Source organism: Talpa occidentalis, unplaced genomic scaffold (genome assembly GCF_014898055.3).
Source record: "Talpa occidentalis isolate TD23 unplaced genomic scaffold, MPIMG_talOcc4v2.1 talOcc4.2, whole genome shotgun sequence".
Taxonomy (NCBI): Eukaryota; Metazoa; Chordata; class Mammalia; order Eulipotyphla; family Talpidae; genus Talpa; species Talpa occidentalis.
The window spans coordinates 7,673,865-7,694,858 of record NW_023602073.1 but is presented as its reverse complement, the minus strand read 5'-3'; the positions used below and the strand labels follow the sequence as shown (position 1 = coordinate 7,694,858).

Below are 20,994 nucleotides of genomic sequence, written 5' to 3'. Positions count from 1 at the left end.
TACTTACTTTTATGCTGGGGTATTCTTTTTTTCCTCTACAACTAATTTCTGGACACTGGAAATATTTTGACCATTTTGAACTTTCTTAAAGGAATATAAAGACCATCCATTCTTAGTATAATCCAGTACCAACGCTCTGCTGTTCTTATTTGAAGAGCATGTGTTTAACATAATTTTCCCCTCCATTTTTTCTCTTTTGCCTAGAAAACTGTGTTCTTCTTTAGCTCTTAGTAGCCTTTTTCTGGGTGAAACAGTTTGAACTGGCCTAGAGAAATAATTACTTTAAAATAAGACATTGGAAATAGTCTGTATTTTCTAACACTCTCTGAAGCCTTCACAGCTATTAAATGCAATTAATCTTGCCTTCAAATGGAAGGTTTGTGGTGGTGATTGAAGCATATTCTCACATCTAGATTATGTTTAACTCACTAATGTAAAAAGTGGCTTCTGCATTCTTAGAGTGTTTCCAGTTCTCCTTGAGGATGTGGGATTGGGGTCGGGGGTGTGAGAAAAGCATGTGGCATGCATTCTGCTTTCAAGGGATTTGAATCTTACAGTTACAGGGGTTCAATACAAGCAAAATTGCTGGACACTACAGGGCTTTATGGTGCCAGTATTGCTGAGATTTTTTCCTGACCGTAGGAACCCCTGGTTATCTGAGGTGGTGAAGGCCAAAGGTGGTCTCAGACAGTGGTGAGGAATTGGAGACTTGAGACTTAAGTGAGAAAATGTGATCAGGCAGAGCAGGAAGACAGAAGGGGATAAAGCATGGACTATATGAGCAGCATGGTGTAGACCCAGTATGGGTGACCTTGCTGTGATCCATTGGTTTGTTTGTCCTGGAAGACAATGGAAACTTCAGTGTTTTGCAAATAGAGCTACTCTTGGTATAGAATTGCATCTCCTTACTTTCCTTCCAAATCCTGGGACCCAGAAACACTATCACCTTGCTGGCTTCTAAAATGTCAAATTGTGGGGCCTCCCTGTGGCACAAGGGATTAGGACGCAACCTGTGGGGCTGTCTGCAGCCACTGCAGTACAAGTTCGATCCCTGGCCAGACAGGGAGTGACCCACATGGCGCAGCAGACCTCTCCTGGCTTGCCCACTGCTCCCCTCAGCAGTGTGTTTCAGTCAGTCCACCTGTTCTGTTCCCCACTCTGTCTCTGGTGAACCCTCTCACCCCCCCACACACCTCTGGCCTGCATCCCAGTTCTTGTATGCATAAATAAATAAATCTTTAAAAAAATAATGTCAGATTGTGTTCAGTTCATCTGTGGAATAGAAAAGAAAGAAGACACCAACCTGCTGATTATTTAACTAGAGTAATCAGCATAACAATAGTTAAAAACAAGACTTTGGGATGAACAAGTAGGTGGGTTGTAGGAAATGGTGGGGAATTTGCATCCTTTACCCAAGTGTCCATGGAATGGTGATTTCCCAAGAGTCAGGAGCCAAGCCCATCTTGTGGGTGAGTTAGGCCGTTGGAAGGGATGGTCTTTGCAGTTCATTGAATGTTTGCCTAGCCATTCTGGTGCCTCAGCAAAAAACTAAGGGGGAGAATAAGATAGAATACTCTGTTGAGAAGTCTTGGCGATATAATCAACAGAAGGCCTTTACAAAAATTTATTTAATATTCTGTGATAGGTGTTTATATTATGCATCATCTCCACATGTTTATGAAAACTCTTATCGTTACATTGTACCGTCATTAGTCTTTTTTCTCCCAAAGTTTAGCATACTGTATTTCATTTTAATACTCATATTATTCACATTGGAAAATTTTGTCTTCACAACTACCCCAACACGACTGGTTGTGAATTACAATGACTTAGTTGCTTACCACGAATTCACACCTCAGGAAAGGTTTGCCAGTTAATAAAGTGAACTTTGGATGCATTAAAAGACTTACTTTTTCTTCTATACCAGGGAACCACGTTCTAACCTAAATGACAAGTGTATCTAAGCAGCAGCAGATGACCTAGTGGCTTTGCTCTCTCTGCCCTGCCATGTCTCTATTTTTTTTTTAAGATTTATTTATGCATGCAAGAACTGGGGTACAGGCCAGAGGTGTGGGAGGTGAGAGGATTCACCAGAGACAGAGTGGGGAACAGAACAGGTGGATCCACTGAAATACACTGCTGAGGGGAGCAGCAGGCCAGAAAGGAGAGGTCTGCTGCGCCATGTGGATAGCTCCCTGGCCGGGGCTCAAACTCAGTGTTGCAGAGGCTGCAGATAGCTTCATAGGTTGTGTCTTAACCCCTTGCGCCACCAGGGAGGCCCAGGTCTCTAATCTTAATAAACAGTCTTTAGTCAGAAACACAAAAGAAAATAACAATATATTAGTATCCCCATATTATGTGCTCTCTCTAAGTGAAATGGATATGCTTTTAAAGTACTTAAAGTTCTGAAATAGGATTAGTTTCCTAAGGACAAAGAAAGTTATTGGAATGTCATTGAAGAAAAGATTGGTTGACTGGGGAGGCAAATCACTACTAGCTTTGTGGGGTGAGGTAAAAAGTATCAGGCTTTTCTGCCCTCCTGCCATTAGGATAGATGAGGGAACCCTGTGGTCCCAAATGCATGCCTGATGGCGGGCACCTGGAGTAGGGTGTGGGCATAGGTAGATGGGATTCACCTGGGCTAAGATTGGGCCTATAAGGGCGGCGTCATGGAGACGCCAGCGGAAGCATAAAGAACCACGAGAGAAGCAGAGACAATGCTGGAGAGCCCAGAAAGTGAAGACTTGCTGGGGGCTGGGAGGCCAGCCCCCTGGCACCCCTGTCTGCTGTGTACCTGGTAAATCCCAAGAAAAACCTGAAAAGCCACTGAGGGCTCCAGACTCACGTCTCCTTTACTCTGTCTGCTCGGGTCATAGAGAACCTGCTCCGTCTGTCCAGCCACTGCATGCTTGTTTGCTCCTGGTGGCAATTGTTGGATCCCTGGCTTATAGAGGAAGCACAAAAACTGTGGAGAGATCTCTTGAGATTCCTGTACTATGTTCCACCTCTGTTAGGTTACTTGGTTCATTATAACTTGAATGTGAAATGTATATTTTCTTAACTTGCTCCGTGCTGTTTTGGTCTGATTGGCTTATTGTACCCCAAGTGATTTTTCTTCCTTTGTTAAATAGAGCAGTGATTTAAATGACTTTCAGAAAGTAAAGCAAGCAATTTATGGGCAGGCTTAGCAAAAATACCATGCCTGAAGTTTTCATTATTGTTGTACCTGCTCAGAACAAATGCCTTCCAGAGCAGTTTTCTACTTAAGGAAAATTTCTTGGCAGAAATCACAAGCCCAGAGCAAAGATCCATGGCTTTCTTGCAATTAAAAACATCCATGCATTTTATTATAACATCTATAAATGTTTATCTTGTTTCAAAGGGTAGACAGACTGTTGAGACTTGCTTGAGATCAGCCAGAGATATCTGTTATTCTAGATTCCCCTCTAAAACCTGAAGACAAAAACCACATTATCCTGTGCTGGCTGTTTGAGGTAATGACATAAGGACTCATTGCCCTTCAGCCGATGCACAGGATTTCAAAAAGGTGACATTTCAGCTGTATCATTAGAGGAATGTCATGATTCTCTTCTCCTGGGTTTAAAGGTTTAGAGTTGTCTGCCTGGCTGTGGAATTCATGGACATTCTGTCCTTGCTGCTGAATTCAGGGTTTTGTTTGAGTTTGTCAGACGCTGTGAGGACTGTTGGACTCAGTGATGGAGAAAAGGCATCATATTATTTTTGCCTCTCCTGTCCTTTGATTTCCATGCCTTCTGCCCTGGAAAATTCATTTTCTTCTCTTCATGATTCTATTCCCTGTGATGAACGATTAAAAACCATGAGGAAAATTCCCCTGTTTATTATATTGAACAATAATTTTACAGTTTATGAATTGATATTGGGAGTATTTTAGGAATAAACCAAGATCACAAGAACAATCCTAGATCACATATTGTTAAGATCATAGTTTAACTCCTTGATTTTATGCAGGTGGAAAACATTTACAAAGCAAGTCAATCCAATGTTTGTTTCTTTGAAAACTATTTCCTTTTATAGGTTTTCTCCTGGTGCAATTTCAGCTGCTTCTGAATTATTTATGTGCAAAGATGAATATTAACAATAGTGCATGTGTGCTTGGTATAGGGGAAGGATGTAACTTGCTTTTAAATAACTATTCAGGGTTCCTATGTGAAAATTGCCATCTATAACCAGTGGTTTTTAAATGAGGGGGAAAAATCCTCTCTAAATGAAATATTTATCAAAGGAAGTGTGTGTTTGTGTGTGTGTATTACCCATTTAAGAAAAATTTAATACTTTTGATTTAAAAGTATTTGGCCACATGCCGTATGATTATAGCATTTCCTTGATCTTGATTCCCTTCTATTGACAATTTTTTGTCATTAAAATATTTCTGAATGACTGGACTGAGTGGACTGAATTCTGTTCTACTAAACTAGGAGAGAAATTCATTAGGCCTGTACTGTATTTTTGCGCAAATATAAAGATTTATCCCTCAGACAGTAAAGTGAATTTGACCTCTGGTCTTTTGCAATGAATATCTTTCAGATCATGTTATCAAGATGCTGAGTTTTCCTTGTGTTTTTTCTCTTTCATTGCTTCCCTCTGATGTGGCTGCTGTGCTGACAACCCTCTCTACTTCTGTTGCTGAAATGCTTTGTTTTCATCATTAAGGAAACCTCCCAAGGTAAGCGGTGACATGGAATTTGGCATGTGTACTGGCTAAGTGAGCAGAAATACAGGGTTTCAGCCTCACAGTAACCCATGCAAAGCACCTCTCCTTTTGAGAAGAAAAACAAGCTTTCTAATTGTCCACTTAAATCATGAACAATTAATGTTGATAACGATATAAAGATAGAATGCATTTATAAAGCTTACTTTGTACATTACTTTGTACATTTACTTTCATACATTATTTCATTCTCAGAACGAATGTTCTGATCTTTGGAGTAGACCTGTCAGTTTACTCTTTCTCTTTAATTGATATGAAATGAGGCTCAGAGAGAGAAAATCCAGTGTCCTAATTCACAGATTAAGCGGAGGAGCTGTAAATACACAGTATCATCACTAGAAAGCAGAAGGACAAAAATGGTAACATCATAGAATAGATGGTGTGGAAACTGTGACTCTTGATTAGACAAACTGTCTTTTCTGTGTCCTACTAAGAATAGTTGATATCATTGGAAAATTTCTCCAAACATTTATTTTTTTTGGAGATTTTTTTTTTTTATACAAGAGCTGGGGGTACAGGCCAGAGGTGTGGGAGGGTGAGAGGATTCACCAGAGACAGAGCGGGGAACGGAACAGGCAGACTGACTAAAATACGCTGCTGAGGGGAGCAGCGGGCACGACAGGAGAGGTCTGCTGTACCATGAGGGTTGCTCCCTGATCAGCTGGGAATCGAGCCTGCGCTGCAGAGGACAGCTTCACAGCACTGCACTTAACCCACTGCGCCACCAGGGAGGCCCCTTTCCAAACATTTACATAGAGTTTCAACCTCCCACCAACTCTGCATGTTGCAGGGGTGAGGGTGTAGTGCAGCCAGACACAAAGTTCTCTGATGGGAGTTGCCTGCTTGCTGCAGCTAGTCTCTGATGGCAGGTTTACCAGCAAGAAACCCAAAAGTTAGAGAGTAGGTGGGGAGAAAGAATATGAGAAGCATGGCATCTGAATGCCCAACCCCTGAATAATTGAAGAGTGATTTTGTTACCAGTGAGAATTTATTGGATATCAGTAGGGGCATTTAGTGCCAAAAGGAAAGAGAAATTTGAACAACCCTTGACCAATTAATGGCTTTGGTTTCTGAAATGGGATCAAGACAGGCTACACTCACATGTTATATGGTCAGAATCTAAGACATGTTGGAATCCAGAGCAGGTAAGACTCACCTTCCTGTGGGATTATGAAGGGAAACGTAACTTAGCTTTTGGAGTATGAGAATCATCTTAAATACAAAATTTTATCCTTTATGTTTATTGGAGTATAGGTGTTGTTCTTGGCACTACATTTAAGTCCAGCGAGGAAAGCGCAAGTTGGGCAAATAATAAGAGGTCTATGGAGAAAAAAGGCAGCATGTAGTATTTTAGAAGTGTAAGCAGTGGCCTCTGGGCCAGTTCTGGGGGATTAGGAGGTCTTCCCTGAGCAATTATTGATGTGGGTATAGTTGTAAGATGTGTCATGAAATTTTCAAAATAAAATTAGCACGAAATTGCCATATTTAAATATATATGTAGGGCCTCCCCGGTGGTGCAGTGGTTGAGCGCTGGGCTGCAAAGCTGCCCACAGCCTCTGCAGTGCTGGTTGGATCCCCCCGCCCATGGGTGAGGGTCCCACATGGCGCGTAGACCTCTCCTGCCGCCCTCTGCTCCCCTCAGCAGTGTATTTCATCAGTCTGCCTGTTCTGTTCCCCACTCTGGCTCTGGTGAATTCTCTCACCCTCCCGTGCTTCTGACTATACCCAGTGCTTGTATAAAAAAAAAATAAATCTTAAAAAATAATAATAAAATAAATATATTTGTACCTGCCATAAGGCACATTGGAGAGTGTAAAGGTCATCTTAATGTCAAATAAATGACACAGTAGAGTTAGAAAAAGACTCTAAGGTAGATGCAGGCCTTTTTTTTTTTTGGCAGAGAAATTGTAAATATTGAAAGCAAATGTAAAATGCTTTGAATGATGATTTTATAAAAATGAAACTATTGATTGAAGTAATGAGATTTTGACATGAATAATTAGCAAAAGCATTTAAGAAGGCAGTTGTTTCGAGTTAGCAGATCATTATTCCGGGCAGAAAGAGTACTGGAGGAGTCAGCCTAGAATTCTAACAGGGTTGGGATGGGGAGCATATGAACAATGTAACATATGTCAAATCAGTTGTGTTAAATGCTACAAGAGGCAAAATAACTCTGGAATTCCTAGGATGACTGATCCTATTTTGACTTCTGCAATCAAAAACAACAAATTAGGTCAGTTGTATCACCATTTCCACTGAGAATATCTAGGACTAGATAAAATGTTAAAACCCTACACTTATTGGCACTGGAGATAGACTAGGTTAGTAAGAAACTAGCAGACAGGGTCCAAGAGGAGCTGTGAATTTAGAGAGGTCAACCTGATATTTGGGTGTAAACCATCCAGATAAAAGCAGGTTAAAGACAGGGTGGTTTCTGATACCTTTGCAGGTTCCGGAGGGTTTAGGGGACAAAAGTGCTGGTATTTGGGTCTGCCAGAGATGACGCTTTGGTAATCTCCCTGTATTTATGTAGTTTGCATTTGGGAAATTGTTGAAATTATGTCTACTTATGTGATGACGGTAAATTATAATGATCACCTAGTGCAATATGTACTTTGTATTATGAGTAAGGATTTTGTGTAATTTACTAAGAAATGTTCAAAATTAGGAGACTGTACAGTTCTCTGAGTTCTGACAAATGCATAAGTCATGTATCTACCACTGCAGTAACGTGCAGAATTGTTTTACTGCACTTGAAATCCTGTGTTTCAATACCAGGTGATTTCACTCCTATGTGAGTATAAAAATCAAAGCAACAGAACAGTGAAAATAAACCCAAATCAAACCACTAGATTCAGACCACACAACATTATTTACAGTAGCATGAAGACCATTAAATTCTCGGGGGTACACTAGTGCATTTGTGCATTAGTGAAAATGCACAAAACTTATTAAACACCTATATATTTGATGATTTGATTTTAGAGAGATGTGCTAAAAGATGGAGAAATTATAGTGTTGACTCTGTTCAGAGGTGGTTGACAAAGCATAGAGGGGAGATTGTCATCTTGAATATTTTGTTGAGTTATCACTATTCCTGTCATCTGGTATACAGGAATGGTCTCACATTCTTTATATCCATCACTGGAACTGTGTTTTTTGAATGCTGTTACCATTGTTACTATTAATAATTGCTATCTTTATTTCAACCCTTAAAATATGCCAGATCCACTTTAAATCCAAGTTAAAATTCAAACATTCAGTGCAAACTTGGGTCCCTTCAGAGAGATGAAAAATCAGTGGTTGTGAGGGGAGGGAGTGGAGGAAAAGGATAAAAAGAATGTACTAAATTTGAATATACTAAAAATAATTGTATTTAACAATTATCCTGTTTATGGTTAATTATGTTTTCATTAAAACAATGTGTGTTTATTTTAGGAAGGTACTGTCGGTTTACAACACTGTATATATTCAGAGGTACATGTTTCCACACCATGCCCACCCCCAAGGCACCCAATTTCCTCCACAACAGTCCCTGGCCCTTCCTCCCTTAGCCTCAAGCCCACCCCACCTCTGGTAACCTCAGTTGTGTGGTCTGCATCTAGGGGTTTGATTTGGGTTTATTGTCACTGTTCCTTTGCTTTGTTTTTTATATTCACATAGGAGTGAAATCATCTGGTGTTGAATTACAGGGTTTCGGGGCATTGAGGCTATTATGCATGATACTGCAGTGGTGGATAAATGAGCTTGTGCATTTTCAGGACTCACAGAACTGTACAGCTCTAAAGAGTGAGCCCTAATATAAACTATGGAGTTCAATTATTTCTGATGTGTTGGTATTGGTTTGCCCATCATAGTAGATGTATCACTAATGCAAGATACTGAAAATAGGGGAAAATGTGGGTGGGGTGTGAGGGACCTGGGGAGAAAGAGTACGTGAGGACCCCAGTACTATCTGCTCAGTTTTTTTTTCTGTCAACCTAAAACTGCTCTTAAAAGCAAAGCCTATTAATTATGAAAAAAAATCAATGTTATTATCATATTAACAGAATTTTAAACTATAATCATCTCACATGGATACATCAAAAAATTTAATAAAATTCAACACTGGTTTTGAACTTGCAGCAAGTTAGTAGTAGACAGAAGCCTCAATGTGTTAAGGGGCATTCATTAAAAATCTACAGCTGTCATCATATTTAATGGTGAAAGGCTGAATACTTTCTGCCTAAAATGGGGAGTAAGGCAAGTCACTTCTTTTCAGCATTGACTTACCAGTAGGATAAGGCAAGAAAGGAAATAAATGAAATTCATCTTGCAAGGGAGGAAGCATCAGAGTTTTTGTTTAAAGACAATAAGGCACTTGGATAACCTTAAGAAATCACCGAATAAGCTCCTGCAACTTAAAAATGGCACAGTGGCAGAAAAAAAGGTCAAATATAAAAGTTCTTTGTAGTTCTAACAAATGAATGAATTGTATTGCAATTAGCAATGGAAGATTAGAATATAAATCTAAAGAAAATAAAATTTAAAAAACATTACTTATAATACCATCAAGACCATTAAATTCTCGGGAGTATACTTAGTGAAAAATGCATAAGACCTATTTATTAAACCCCCATATATTTGATGATTGGATTTTAGAGAGATGTGCTTAGAGATGGAGAAATGGTACCACTGATTCTTATTCAGAGATTGACAAAGCCCAGAGGGGGACTCATGGCACATGAATGGGGTCCAAGACATCACACCTAGAAAGAGATAGAAAGCACACCCAGGGCCTCCCCGGTGGCGCAGCGGTTGAGCGCTGGGTTGCGAAGCTGCCTGCGGCCTCTGCGGCACCGGTTCGATCCCCGGCTGCTCCCCGGCCACCGGAGGAGGGTCCCACATGGCGCGCAGACCTCTCCTGCCGCCCGCTGCTCCCCTCAGCAGTGTACTTCGGTCCTTCTGCCTGCTCTGCTCCCCGTTCTGGCTCTGGTGAATTCTCTCACCCTCCCGCGCTTCTGTCTGTACCCAGTGCATGTATAAACAAAACAAACAAACCAGCAAACAAATAAATAAAGCATGCCTCTAAAAAAAAAAAAAAACCCAGTTGAAAAAAAAAAAAAAAGAAAGCACACCCAGCTCTCAAAGCCCTTGGTACCAAAGTTAGACCTGGATACCTGCAGTGTCTCTCTATTGCATCTCTCTATTCTTTTTTTTAACGTTTCTTTTTAATATTTATTTATTTATACAAGCACTGGAGTACAGACCAGTGGTGCGGGAGGGTGAGAAAATTCACCAGAGACAGAGTGGGGAACAGAACAGGCAGAAGGACCAAAGTATACTGCTGAGGGGAGCAGAGAGCAAGACAGAGGTCTGCCTCGCCATGTGGGTAGCTCTCTGGCCGGCCAGGAATCGAACCGGCGCTGCAGAGGCTGTGGACAGCTTCACAGTGCAGCGCTCAACCTGCTGTGCCACTGGAGAGGCCCTGCTTCTCTCTATTCTGAGCAAAGCAGTGACTTACTTGAGATCTGCTTTCAGACAGTTAATGTAAAAGAAGTTCATAGAGTGAACTGGGTTTGGTCAGAGGTGATGCTGAATATGCCAGATAATAAAACCTGCCAGAAAAGATACCTCTTTTCTGGTCCTGCACTGGTGCAGTGCCATGAGATTGGGGGAAAGAAAGTAAAGAATTGCAAAACAATGTAGAAAGAAGGTGTCTAGCTGATTGGATGCTGACAGTAAGCGAGAAAGAATCAGATGACTCTGGAGTTTGAAACTGAGTAAATGAAAAATCAAGTCAGCCAGCACTGAAGAAGAAATTGCTGGTTTGGTGCAGAAAGAGGTCAGCTCTCGAATAGATTGAATTAAAAATGATGACAAACCATCTGTTACAGATGCCTAGCAGTTTGTACAGGTTTTCTGTCTCTGCTCTAGAAGGTTCGGGGGAAATCTTATGGCAAAGAGATAGGAGATAAAGGAGTATCTATCTGTTGTCAAGAAAGAAAGCATTGAGCAGAATAGAAGGTATAGGTGAATAGAGGCTAGTGCCTTGGATTTCTTCTTAAAAGTTATTTTTTCCTTCAAGTGTTGGTGAGGATGTGGAGAAAAAGAAACTCCTGGTGGGCGAATAGACTGCTCCAGCCCCTATGAAAACAGTGTGGAGGTTTCTCAAAATATTAAAAATAGGTTCACATATGATCCAGCAATTCCTCCATATATACACATAGAATCTAAAAAACACTAACTTGAAGGAATGTATGCACTCCTCTGTTCATTGCAGCGCTAATCACAATAGCCAAGTTATGGAAACAGCCTAAATGCCCAAGGCCAGATGAGTGGATTAAGCTGTGACACACACACACACACACACACACACACACACACACACAGACAGACACAGACACACACACACTATGCAGCTGTGAAAGTAGTTAAATTCTTGCCACTTGGCAACAACATGGGTGGAACTGGAGGGGATTGTGCTAAGCAAAACAAATCAAAAGGGGAAACACAAATATCAGAAGCATATACCTTTAATCCTTTAACCAACTGCATGTTAGATACTATTTATAGCACTATTTTCCATAAATAAGAGAATTGGGTTTTTTAATCTATAACAAAAAATTATAGGTAAGTACAACTTGGATAATAACAATGCAAGTTTTAGAACTTCATGATGAGACACAACCTTTATGTATTAGTTCATCTCAGTTGGTCTCTTACAGAAAAGCCTTGATGTTTGGATGATTATAAGTAACTTCCCCCCGTACAATTACAATAAAAATCTGAGGAACTTTCTGAAAAATTGTTACCTAAACTCTAGAGTTATTGTGGGTAAATACATTGATATAGAAATGGTGCTATATATTTCTTCTCTTCTGCTAATAGTCTAAAAGAAAAAAAATAAGCAAATCTTTGTATATTTATAGGGATCAAAAATATATTCTTACTCTTTTTACTTTGAAATTCACTCAGATGTCAAAATCCATCCCCTTTGCCTCCCCTAATGTCTATGCAGCTATTATACTTGTGATATATTTTCACTGTCTTCTTTAGTTTGTAGATGGGATTGAGGAAAATTCTTAGACAATTAGGTAAAATGTAAGGTAATTACCATTTTAACCTATTGTATTTGAGCAAAGCTGTAATTTGCTTTATATTACCCAGCTATACTTAGTATTAACAGTATAATCTTCAAATATAAAGAGTAAGCTGTTAAACAATGTCCAAGTGATAAAGCTTTTTATATAAGTTTATATAGACCATTTTATAAAGGAGACATATACAAGTCATTTATTAAACCCTAAAACAGCTTAGAGAAAACTATACTTATTCAAAATAGATTGGAGGGGCCTCCCCGGTGGCGCAGCGGTTGAGCGCTGGGTTGCGAAACTGCCCGTGGCCTCTGCAGTGCCGGTTCGATCCCCAGCTGCTCCCCGGCCACCGGAGGAGGGTCCCACATGGCGCGCAGACCTCTCCTGCCGCCCGCTGCTCCCCTCAGCAGTGTACTTCGGTCCTTCTGCCTGCCCTGCTCCCCGCTCTGGCTCTGGTGAATCCTCTCACCCTCCCACGCTTCTGACTGTACCCAGTGCTTGTATAAACAAACAAACAAACAAATAAATAAATAACATGCCTCTATACAAAAAAATTAAAAAAATAGATTGGAAAGCACTAAGAACAAATTTACAGCACTTGACAAATGTATAGTGTGCTTTTCACTTTACATCATGTTATAATTATGTAAGACAGCTCTGTGATAGTACCTTTTTAAAAAAGATTATTTATGCATACAAGAACTGGGGTGTAGGCCAGATGTGCAGGGAGTGAGAGGATTCACCAGAGTCAGAGTGGGGAGCAGAACAGGCAGACTGACTGAAGTACACTGCTGAGGGGAGCAGCGGGTGAGTCAGGAGAGGTCTGCTGCGCCATGTGGGTAGCTCCCTGGCTGGGGATCGAACTCTTGCTGCAGAGGCTGCCAATAGCTTCACAGTGCTGTACTTAATCCCTTGCGCCACCAGGGAGGCCCTATGATAGAGTATCTTCTAAATAGGTCTATACCTGGGTTGTATCTTCAACCTTGGTACTTGGATGCGTAACATTAGATGTGGGAATTTAGAAAGGGGCAATGCTCTAAGCTGGAAGTAGCTGCATAGCAGAGGAAGAGAGCCAGCAACCAGCAATCTTAGTTCTCTATGAAAAGCTCCTCAGCAATAATACCATGAATTGACTATATTGATACTGTGTCCTCAGGGGCTGGGCTCACAGGGACAGTCAGCTAGTAAAGGAATCAAGGAAGTAGTTAAGTTGTTCCTCTTTCAGATGCCATTTCCGTATGAGTACCAACACTATTGTCTAAGACTTTATTGGTCTGGACAAAATGAAGGGTAATGCTGCATTATAGGCAACCTGTTTGGACAGGTGCATATATTTTCTCACGGATGGAGGAGGGCCTTGCTGAACAGGGAGGAAGGGCTCCTCCAGGGTCCACCAGGTAAAATTTTTTTTTTTAATGGGAAGGAACTTTAATATAATTAGGAAACAATACAGAAAAGACAAAGAATCTAGTTTCTAAATCAAGCTCCCAAAGTGACCCGTCCCCTCGGGGGTAAAAGTCCACCCAAGCAGGACTGGCCCAGAGCAAGGCCCCAAAGCCTGTCACAGTCTAAAGCACCTTCCAGTGGGGACCCACAGAATAGGAGCAGAAACAACCAGACAAGTCTGGAGGGAAAAGAACAAAATCAAAATCAAGACAAAAACCACCACTGTCACCTCCCCACGGGTCTCACCCACATCTGTGTCACCCCGTCCACGACCACAAGGCAAGCGCAGTTTCTTCACATGTCTCTGCTCCATGTGCCTCCTCCAGGGCTCCTTCTGGCTCCATCCTGCTTCCTTCCTTCCTCAGTCTCCTCTGCAGCTTCTTCTCTCCCTGCTTAGCTCCACCCTCCCATGGGTGGGGCAGGGAACCTGGAACCTCCCCCTTTCCTGGGGACCCCCCTGTTACAGTCCCCACTTTTAATTTTTATTCCACCATATGTATGGTGGCACAGATCTCAGCCACCAGGTAAAATTTGAAGGGGCCTGTTGGAGGGCAACAGGAGGCCTTTGATGGAGTGGTGACACTGATGGCAAAAACTCACTCTACGTTCAATCTGGGTCAGCCTCGGTGTGATCACTTTGAACAAGTCTAGTTTGTAGTAACTAGTGACCTAGAACTGGAGGGGAAGATGTGGCTCTTTACATTTGGGGCGACGCCACTTATGTAAAGACATCTTTGTACCAACAATAAAAATGGATCTACCATATGATCTAGTGATTCCATTCCTGGGAAAATACCTAATGGATACAGAAACACCAATTTGAAGGGAAACCCGCACTCCTATGTTTATTGCAGCCCTATTTACAAGAGCTAAATTATAGAAACCATCTAAATGCCATAAAACATACGAATGGATCAAGATGTGGTATATACACAGATGAGATACTACTAAGCAATCAAAAAAGATAAAACATGCCATTTGTAGCAACATGGATGGAGCTGGAAGGGATTATTGGATGGTCTCATAGGGAGGAGATAGGGAAACATAACAAAAGATCAGGAAAAAGACAAAACTCAAGGCAAACCACTGATCTGTTGCATACAGCAGGGGAGGTAGAGAGCGTCAAAACAGGGGAGGGAAAACACAAGGGACTTTGGTGATGGATTACGGGTGCTGTGGTGCTGGGAGAACTGGGGGGGACTAACCTGAGGGGAGAAATCAAATATTGTACAAAAATGAGCAATGATGTAAGAAAATAAAAAAAAAATTTTTTTTTTTAAAAGACGTCTTTGTACCAAGGTAGTGGAATAAGTTTACAATAATATTAAAGATTATTACAGGGATCTTAAATCCTTAATCAGAATTAATGTTAGACTTTAAAGTTTAGTGGGAAAAGTAAGCTTTGTGTTTACTTATTTCCTTCTTTATATTCTCTATATCCAGGAGAACGGAGAAGGTAATAAGGCAGTGGAAGGGCCATTTTGTCAATAAGATTATAATCATCTAGTTAATGAATTTAAGTTTGTAAGTTCCTAGCACATGAAATGGTAAATAAACCTATTAACATTAAATAGGAATGGTAAAGAGAAATATTTAATTATAAATATTATTAACGTTATTTCATTATAAATATTATTAATTATATAATAATTATATATTAATTGATATATTATGTATTAATTATAATATAAAAGATATTATAATATAATATAATATTATAATATAAAAGATATTATAATATTATAATATAATATTATAATATAAAATATTATAATAAATAATAATATAATAAACAATATAATATTATAATATAAAATAATATAAAATATTATTTATTATAAATATTATTTAATTATAAATATTATTAACATTAGCAGGATTAGTTTTAGGAACAGAATGGAAGTCTGTCACACACCAGGCAGTTCCATGTGATGTGTGCATACCTGGAATTTGATAAGAACCAGTTCTCTCTTTTCTTCCCCAAGTTCTTAGTCCAGTCTCAGTTCTTAAGAACCACTGAAGTACCGGTTGGAATTTGTCACTTCCTAGTGACATAATGGCTAAGCTTTAAATATTAGTTCTCCACGATGAGATGGGCTCTATCTGAACAGGACAGCTTTGTATAAACGGCATGGACATCTCAGCTGGCACATTGCTGTGCCATTTGAATTTTAGAAGTAGTTGACCTACTGTTGAGTCTGTTGAGTTGTTGTCTAGTGTGGCTTCTTTTCCCCAGCAAGGTATGTAAGGTCTCAGTCTTGTGACATCTGGGCTGTGTGGGTAAACAGGAAAACCTTGTCTGATTTCTTCTCAGAGTACCTCTGGGAAAGTTCTCTGCAGCTCCTAGATCAGGACCCAGACTCTGAGAGACAGTTGATAAAATAAATCTGATTGGACTTGAAGTTTCTTGCAACACCATCATTTTTCTTCTTTGTATTTTTGCAACTTCTCCAAAATGACCAACAAGATAATGTACTTATTTCCCATTCAACTTTGTGGGTACCTTTATCTTAGCCTTCAGCATAGGTCACTGGATGCAACTCGGGAATCACCAGATGGAAGAGATGCTTAGGGCAAGGAATGGGGAAAGGGGATTGGCAGCTTTCATGCTCTCTGCAAGAATGCCACTCTCCCCGAGTCTCCATGCATTCACCAGCCTGGAGGCTCAAGGTGGAATCTTTTGGACAAACATGGGGACATTGGCTTTATGCCTCCTCAGTAGTTTTTTTTATTTAAATAATTTTATTTAAAAACATAAAGAAGTTTTTTTTGCAATTTTCAGAATTGAGATAGGTGTGTTTCTACTGTATGAGTCCAATTTTTTTTTTAAAGATTTATTTATTTATGCATACAAGAACTGGGGTTCAGGCCAGGGGTGTGGGAGGGTGAGAAGATTCACCAGAGACAGAGTGGGGAGCAAAACAGGCAGATGGACCGAAAACACTGCTGATCGGAGCAGCGGGTGAGACAGGAGAGGTCTGCTGCGCCATATGGGTAGCTCCCTGGCCGGCTGGGATTGAACTCGTGCTGCAGAGGCTGGCAATAGCTTGATAGCACTGAGATTTTAACCCTTGCACCACAAAGGAGGTCCTGAGTCCAAGTTTTTTAACTTGGACTTGCAATAGAAATACCTTATTTATTTACCCCCCTTCTCTTAAATATTGGATATTTAGCAGGAGGTCGTGCAGAGGGAGAGGACACAGGTGTGTGGAGAATTAGCCTCTAATTCTGCCTTTCTGCATGCCCTGTTGATGGACAATAGGGAATTGTCCTGAGACTCTGCAACTTTGCCTTCAGGTTCAGTTTTCAGTTTCCAGATGGCCCCAGAGTGCCAGGCAGCTTCTCACACCCTTGGCTTTTCATGCTTTGGCCACATCTGGCACAGGAATCTTACCTTCCTTAAGAGCTCCACTGAAACAATGCAGAGAAAAATAAGTGAACTCTTTCTCCATTCCCAATTTCCTTCTTCTCTCCCTCAATACTTACTGAGCACTCAGCGGGTGACAGGGGAGCACTGCAGACCTGGAAGTGTGTGAACGCAGCTCATTCAACCCTCTGTCTTAAGGACTGAGGAGCTCCATGTGTAGGGACAGGAATGGAAACAATTTTTTTTTCTTTTTCACGGTGTCACAGATCTCTCAGGAAGTGGACATTCTGCCTGGAGTGTAGAGTACGTGAAAGGAAGTTGAGCATTAAACTAAAAAATTAGGTTGTTTATACAAGGTTTGGGAGTCTGACATGAATGGGTAGGTTATGAAGAATCATTTAGGATTTTTGTATTGGAAAGCTACATGGTTTTTACTTTATCATAATTAGTCTTTTTCCTGGTCCCTTATTTAGGTTTTCTAAATTCCTGCTGTGAGTGAGACCATCTGGTATTTTTCTTTTTCTTTCTGGCTTATTTTGCTGAGCATGATCCCTTCCAGCTCCATCCATGTTGCTGCAAATTGTATGAGTTTATCTTTTTTGATTGCTGAGTAATATTCCATTGTGTATATGTACAAAATAAAAATCAACAAGCAACTATAAAGCACAGACATACTATGGACGTGGAGAGGGATTAGGGCAAAATAGGGGGTGGGAATTGTTTGGGGACTATAATCAAGATGAAAATGCATACATTGTGCAAAAATGAAAAATGATGTAAAAATATATAAAAATAAAATTTAAAAAATTAAAAAGCTACATGGTTAGAAGTGTGCATGTGAGAAGTGAATCTGATTGCAGAGCTGTGGGCGCAGGACGTGGGGTGGATAGTCTCCAGGTTCCCATTATCATAGGTGAAATCACTTGATGCCAGAGCGTGCATCCAAGACATTCAGGACTTGAGACGCCAAGGCTCATTGCTGTAATGTGGCAACTGAGGTCAGCTGTGGCTCTGCACCACATGACTTCAATCGGGGCCCCATCCTGAAGGCACAGTCCCGCTTTGTGACTTGCTCTTACTGTGGCAAAGGGGGAAAGAAAGATAACCAAGCAGTCGTCTCTTGAAGTTGTTGATCTGAATTCCAAATCTTTGTCCACATTTAACTGGCTGAAGCAAGCGACATGGCCAAACCCACTGCACATAGGTCAGAAATGATATTTCTCCTTCTAGAGGCACTGCTGGTCAGGTAATAGCGGGCAGGGATGTGTGATCTGCTTGTAGCAAGGTGAGCGACCAATTTGGAGGAGGAACCTGCCACATTTTGTCATTCTGAGTCGTTTGTAAAAATATTCCCAAGGGCCTCCCTGGTGGTCTAGGGGTTGAGTCTCAGTGCTACCCCCCGCCCCCCGCCCCATAGCCTGAGTTTGATCCCCAGCCAGGGAGCTACCCACATGGCACAGCAGACCTCTCCTATCTCACCCACTGCTCCTCTCAGTAGTAGATTTCAGGAGATCTGCCTTTTCTACTCCCTACTCTGTTTCCGGTGGATCCTCTCACCCCCACCTCTGGCCTGCACCCCAGTTCTTCTATGCGAAAAAAAAAGTCCAAGAAACAAAAGTTCCTCAGAACCAGATGGCCATGTCTATCTTGAAATTTCTTTTCCTCTCCCCTTTTCCTTCTTTCTGGCTTTTGTTCAGAGCCAGTTGTTTACAGTAGGACTCTGCACCTCTAAATGCCTTCAGATGCAGCTGAGCAGATTTCCTGACTCAGGAGAGAAAGGCACCATCTCCCCTCTGTCAGCCTTGATCCATCTGCAAATCCAAGACAGTGTGTACCTCCTTAGAGAAGGTGGAGTGTCATGAATTCCCCCACCCCCCACCTGGGCCTGGGTCATCCCCAGGAGAGTGAGTTCTCAGTTAGCCTTCTGGTTGTATCTGACTGCAAAGTAAGTGTTTGCAACCCCTGAGTCACCTCAGGTGCTTCCATCTCTAGTGACCTGGGGCCTTGGAGTCACCCAGCCCCCTCCTCTCTGTGCCTGACCACCAGGCTGGGTGCAGGTGTGGGTGATGGAACAGGAGGTGAGGACTTGATCAGGAAGTTTGAACTCGTGGTAGGTGATGTCAGGCTGAGTTAGGTTCAGTCTGGATGTTGTCATTTTCCATTTATTTATTTCCTTTCAATAAGACTTCTATTGATTTGTCTTAGAAAAGTTTGGGGGTACATCACCACACCATATGTGCACACCCCACCCAGCACCCACCTCTGTGGTTCTACTGCCACTATCCCTCCACCTACTTCTCCCACCCAGTTTCATTTTTAATGAGCAACAATAATTTATGAGCTATAAGAGGTAGTGTTATAGCACAGGGAGAGGGGCAGCCCAAACCCCGCAAACCTGCCTATTCTAAATGGGTTCTGCCATCCGCCGCATCAACACAAAACATAGGAGACTTTAATGGAAAAAAACTTTAATAAAACTAGGAAACAATACAGGAAAGGCAAAAAATCTAGTTTTTAAATGAAGCACCCAAAGTTACCCATCCCCTCATGGGTAAAAGTCCATCCATATGGGATTGGCCCAGAACAAGGCCCCAAAGCCTGCTGCAAGTCTAAAGCATCTTCCAGTGGGGACCCACAGAAAAGGGCCAGAAACAACCAGACAAACCCGGAAGGAAAAGAGCAAAATCAACATCAAGATAAAAGCTGCCATGGTCACCTCCCCACGGGTCTCACCCACATCTGTGTCACCCCGTCCACGACCACAAGACAAGCGCAGTTTCTTCACGTGTCTCTAGGCTCCACGCGCCTCCTCCAGGTCTCCAGGCTCCATCCTGCTTCCTTCCTCAGTCTCTTCTGTTGCTTCTCTTCTTCCTGCTCAGCTCCACCCTCCCTTGGGTGGGGCAGGGAACCTCCCCCTTTCCTGGGGACCACCCTGTTACAGTAGGATCACAAGGTACATGCTTAGACATTGCATGCTTTGGGCTGCTTTAGTTGAAGCCATATTCTGCATTTGAGCACATCCAATGTATTACCCTTGGAGTGTGCTTTTGAGCAGCTTTTTGGGTGGCTGGTCTATTTGACGAGACGCGATCCGAACATGAAAGAACCAGAAATGCCACAGATTATGCATTTATTACGCTCCGACATCTGGCCCCGGCCACCAGCGAAGCAGGTTTTACAACTGAACGAGAAAGGATTAAAGATGAAGGGATGGAGTATTGGAGAGAGCAGTCATGCAGCACTTGTGCTCATGTTCACAAGGCTAAGTGGGAGCTCTGCGCCCTGTTGGAATATGAATCTAAGATTTCCTCTTTTCACATTTGTTGAAATGCTAGATGGCTTTCCAGGTCTTTCCCTTAGGCTGCCTTTTCCCACAGGACTGTGAATATTCACACCCTTCCTTTAGATCCCTGTTCAAAGGGTGACCAAGTCTAGGTCTTTTTTTCCTTTAACATCTCTCATATTTGTTTCTTCTTAGAGTCCTTGGTATTCTTTTTTTTCAATACATGTATATAAGAGTCAGGGTACAGGCCAGAGGTGTGGGGGGTGAGAGGAGTCACTGGAGACAGAGTGGGGAGCAGAACAGGCAGACTGACCGAAGCACACTGTTGAGGGGAGCAGCAGGCGAGCCAGGAGAGGTCTGCTATGCCATGTGGGTAGCTCCCTGGCCAGCCGGGAATCAAACTTGTGCTGCAGAGGCTGTGGAGAGCCCCATAGGCTGTGGCCCAACCCCTTGCACCACCAGGGAGGCCCATCCTTGGTATTCTTTTAAAAGTTAGAAGTGTCGGGTCTCCCTGGTGGCGCAGCGGTTGAGCGCTGGGCTGCCAAGCTGCCTGCAGCCTCTGCAGCGCCAGTTTGATCCCTGGCCACCGGGCGAGGGTCCCACATGATGCGCAGACCTCTCCTGCCGCTGCTCCCCTCAGCAGTGTATTTCGGTCCTTCTGCCTGCTCTGCTCCCCGCTCTGGCTCTGGTGAATCCTCTCACCCTCCCACGCTTCTGACTGTACCCAGTGCTTAAATAAATAAATAAATAAATAAATAAATAAATCTTTAAAGAATAAAAAATAAACCAGTTTAAAAAATAAAATAAAAGTATTAAAAAAAGTTAGAAGTGTCAGCAACGCAAACTAGATGAACCATAAAATTGATCTATTAGACAGACTCTGGGATGGCTCAAGGAACTCAAGGACAGAAAGTGGCCAGGATTCATATACAATCATTTCCCCCTCCTCCAACTCCTATCTGTCCTCCTATGTATCCCTTCACTTCACTCTCTCACTGCCGACCAGCTGCATCTGTGTCACTTGTCAACATGATTAGAAACATGATCTCAACATGTCCTAGATTTTATGGTA

At 41.9% G+C, this 20,994-nt stretch overlaps 1 protein-coding gene across 4 annotated transcripts in view; it reads left to right on the top strand.

The window, feature by feature from the left end:
* Nucleotides 1-20,994, top strand: part of KIF13A (kinesin family member 13A) — a 207,861-nt gene that overhangs the window by 68,392 nt on the left and 118,475 nt on the right. For all 4 annotated transcript variants that reach the window (XM_037518911.2, XM_037518910.2, XM_037518908.2 and 1 more), the window contains exon 3: nucleotides 4,693-4,705. In XM_037518911.2, the coding sequence (XP_037374808.2) occupies nucleotides 4,693-4,705 (13 nt within the window). The remainder of the gene's footprint in view (nucleotides 1-4,692; nucleotides 4,706-20,994) is intronic.